The following is a 2,798-nucleotide window of genomic DNA, read 5'->3' on the forward strand; positions in this document are numbered from 1 at the left end:
TCCTGTACTAAATGAACCTTATTCATTTCGGATATCGCCTGGCCATTGGCCGTCTTAAGTGAAGCTATGGTATTTTGAGGATTTTCGTTAGTCACCTTTTCAATAACTCTCCAAATCTATAAAGAATCAAAGGACGAAACACTTGTATAGGACCTGTGTAGGTGGCTCTTCTATGGATGTTTTCTGTTTTTCGGATCTCCCTAAAAATTTCTTGTAGCTAAGATTTACGTGTAACTGAAGGCTGAGTCGTTAGCACGTCAGCTAAAATGCTTAGCAGTATTTCGTCCGTTTTAAAGTTCTGAGTTCAAATTCCACTGGTTTCGACCTTCCATTTCTGAGTCGATAAAATAAGTAGCATTTGAGTACTGGGTTTGATGTAATCAACTTTAACCCTTTCTCCGAAATTACTGGCCTTGTGCCAAAATTTGAATCTGATATTTATGACGGATTGTGTTTTTCTGCAATTGTACGTCAGTGTGCGTGTGGACTACACTTTTTAAGAGAGTATGGCGCAGGCTCCGATCTACGGAGCGTGTGATTCTCGTAATGTATTGTACACATGAGGTAAAAATACCCGCGTATATTTTTCGTTTCATGATGCAGAAATAAAACGAAAAACATAAATACAGAAACTAAAGACGTCATTAATGATTTCCTTGTTGTTTCTGTTGTTTAATCGCAGGACAGCTCTTAGCAAACAACATTGTTGTTGTTATTATTATTAGGTGGCGATCTGGCAGGATCGTTAGCACGCCGGCGAAATGCTTAGCGGTATTTCGTCTGCCGATCCGTTCGGAGTTCAAATTCCGCCGAGGTCGACTTTGCCTTTCATCTTTCGGAGTCGATTAAATAAGTACGAGTTACGCACTGGGGTCGATATATTCGGTTTAATCCCTTTGCCTGTCCTTGTTTGTCCCCTCTATATTTAGCCCCTTGTGGGCAATAAAGAAATAATAATAATTATTATTAACCATCCTATTATTTCAAGCTTCTTGCAGTTACACCACCATCTTATTTTAAACGTAACCCCTGATAACATTATCCAATGTATCCTTCCGTGAATCTAGCGCTATTCCTAGTAGGATATATAGTCAACAACCTTGCGGATCTCTAAGTGCTGAGTCTTAGAACTCCTAAAGGAATTCATGAAGCTTAGTAGGCATTGTTCAGTCTGTATCGTCAGCTTAATATTTGTTGAAAAAATCGCTATAAAACAAAACCACGATTATAATACTCATACGCCTCCTCTTTTTCTCCCTCTGGACCAGAAAGAATGAATTGCAAACAATTATTACAGTATTTACATATTTCACCAACACAAAGAAGAGCAACTATACAATAATACTTTATACATTATCGTTATTAAAAGAAGAATGAACTAAATAAATATGAGCTGATGATTACAAAGTGTTTATTGTACGTACGCTGCAGACATACGTACATGCAAATAGACACAAAAACACACAGATATATACATACTCACGTACATGCACAACCGCTCGCACACATATATGCATATACATCGCCTGGACACACAAAGCTATATATATACATATATATATATATATATTATATGTATAATATATATATATATAATATTATATATATATATATATATATATATATGAAACAAGTACGTACGTATATGTATATACGTATGTATACATATATATTCAATTATACAAAAATGTGTGTCTGTCTATATACACATATATAAGAGCGTGTGTGTATACATATATATGCATATATATATATATATATATATATATATATATATATATATATATATATATAGTCATATACGTACAGACATACATAATAATATACATACACACGCAACATATGTTTGTGTATAATATACATATGTATGTATATACACACATATATATATGTACGTGTATATATATATATAATACATATATAATGTTCTTTGATAAAAAATAAAATCGTTTTATAGCATTTTCTTTGTGTGGTATTTGACTTTATGAATACGTAAATTGTTTGGTAACATCAATGAATTGAAGAATATTTTCATATTTTTTAGATTTATATTCAGTAATATAGCAAATTTTCTTTTTATTCGTATTTTTTAATTTATTTATTCATTTTTATTATCGTTGTGATAAGAAAGTTTTAGACTGAATATAATTGTCAGGCCATGGCTATTAGAGCTGGTGTAAAATAGCAATAATTTGTATATCAAAGAGAAATCTCTATCAGAGTGTATATACATACATAATTATGTATATATATATATATATATATATATATATATATTATATATATATATATTGTATGTATATACTGTATGTATATTTTGTGAATATATATATGTATATACATATATATATATATATCGTGTTTATGTATATTTATAAATTATGTGTATATATTATGTAAATATAATATATATATATATATATATGTTTGTGTGTGTGTGAGTGTATTTGTTTGTGTGTGTGGTGTGTGTATTGTATAAAATAGACGACTATGTTTTTGTTTCAGCCGTTTCATCAGGTTTCGCTGTTACCTTTTTCGTATGAGTACTCCGCTCTTTCTTTTCTGTTTTTCTAACATTGAACACTCTAGATCTAACAGGTAATATGCATAAAATATCATAATTTTCAATTGTGAAACGAATGATGTAGGATTATGTTGTCTTTCATCGTTATCAAGCTGAAGCAATGAGATTTGTTTCGACGTTACAAACAGAATTTGAAATTGAAATTTTAACCTACGTTTTGTTCCGTTATCAACGATTTACCTATTTCCATGTGACCAGGGCTTCAGTTTGTTCT

At 31.0% G+C, this 2,798-nt stretch overlaps 1 protein-coding gene across 1 annotated transcript in view; it reads left to right on the forward strand.

The window, feature by feature from the left end:
• Positions 1–58, forward strand: part of LOC106867248 (coiled-coil domain-containing protein 39) — a 798,380-nt gene extending 798,322 nt beyond the window's left edge. Inside the window, exon 22 of the mRNA XM_089366422.1 lies at positions 1–58. This exon is cut by the window's left edge and continues 58 nt beyond it. Within this exon, the coding sequence (XP_089222548.1) occupies positions 1–58 (58 nt within the window).
• Positions 59–2,798: the final 2,740 nt, after the last annotated feature.

The sequence above is a fragment of the Octopus bimaculoides genome, chromosome 19 (assembly GCF_046866305.1).
Source record: "Octopus bimaculoides isolate indiv1 chromosome 19, ASM4686630v1, whole genome shotgun sequence".
Taxonomy (NCBI): domain Eukaryota; kingdom Metazoa; phylum Mollusca; class Cephalopoda; order Octopoda; family Octopodidae; genus Octopus; species Octopus bimaculoides.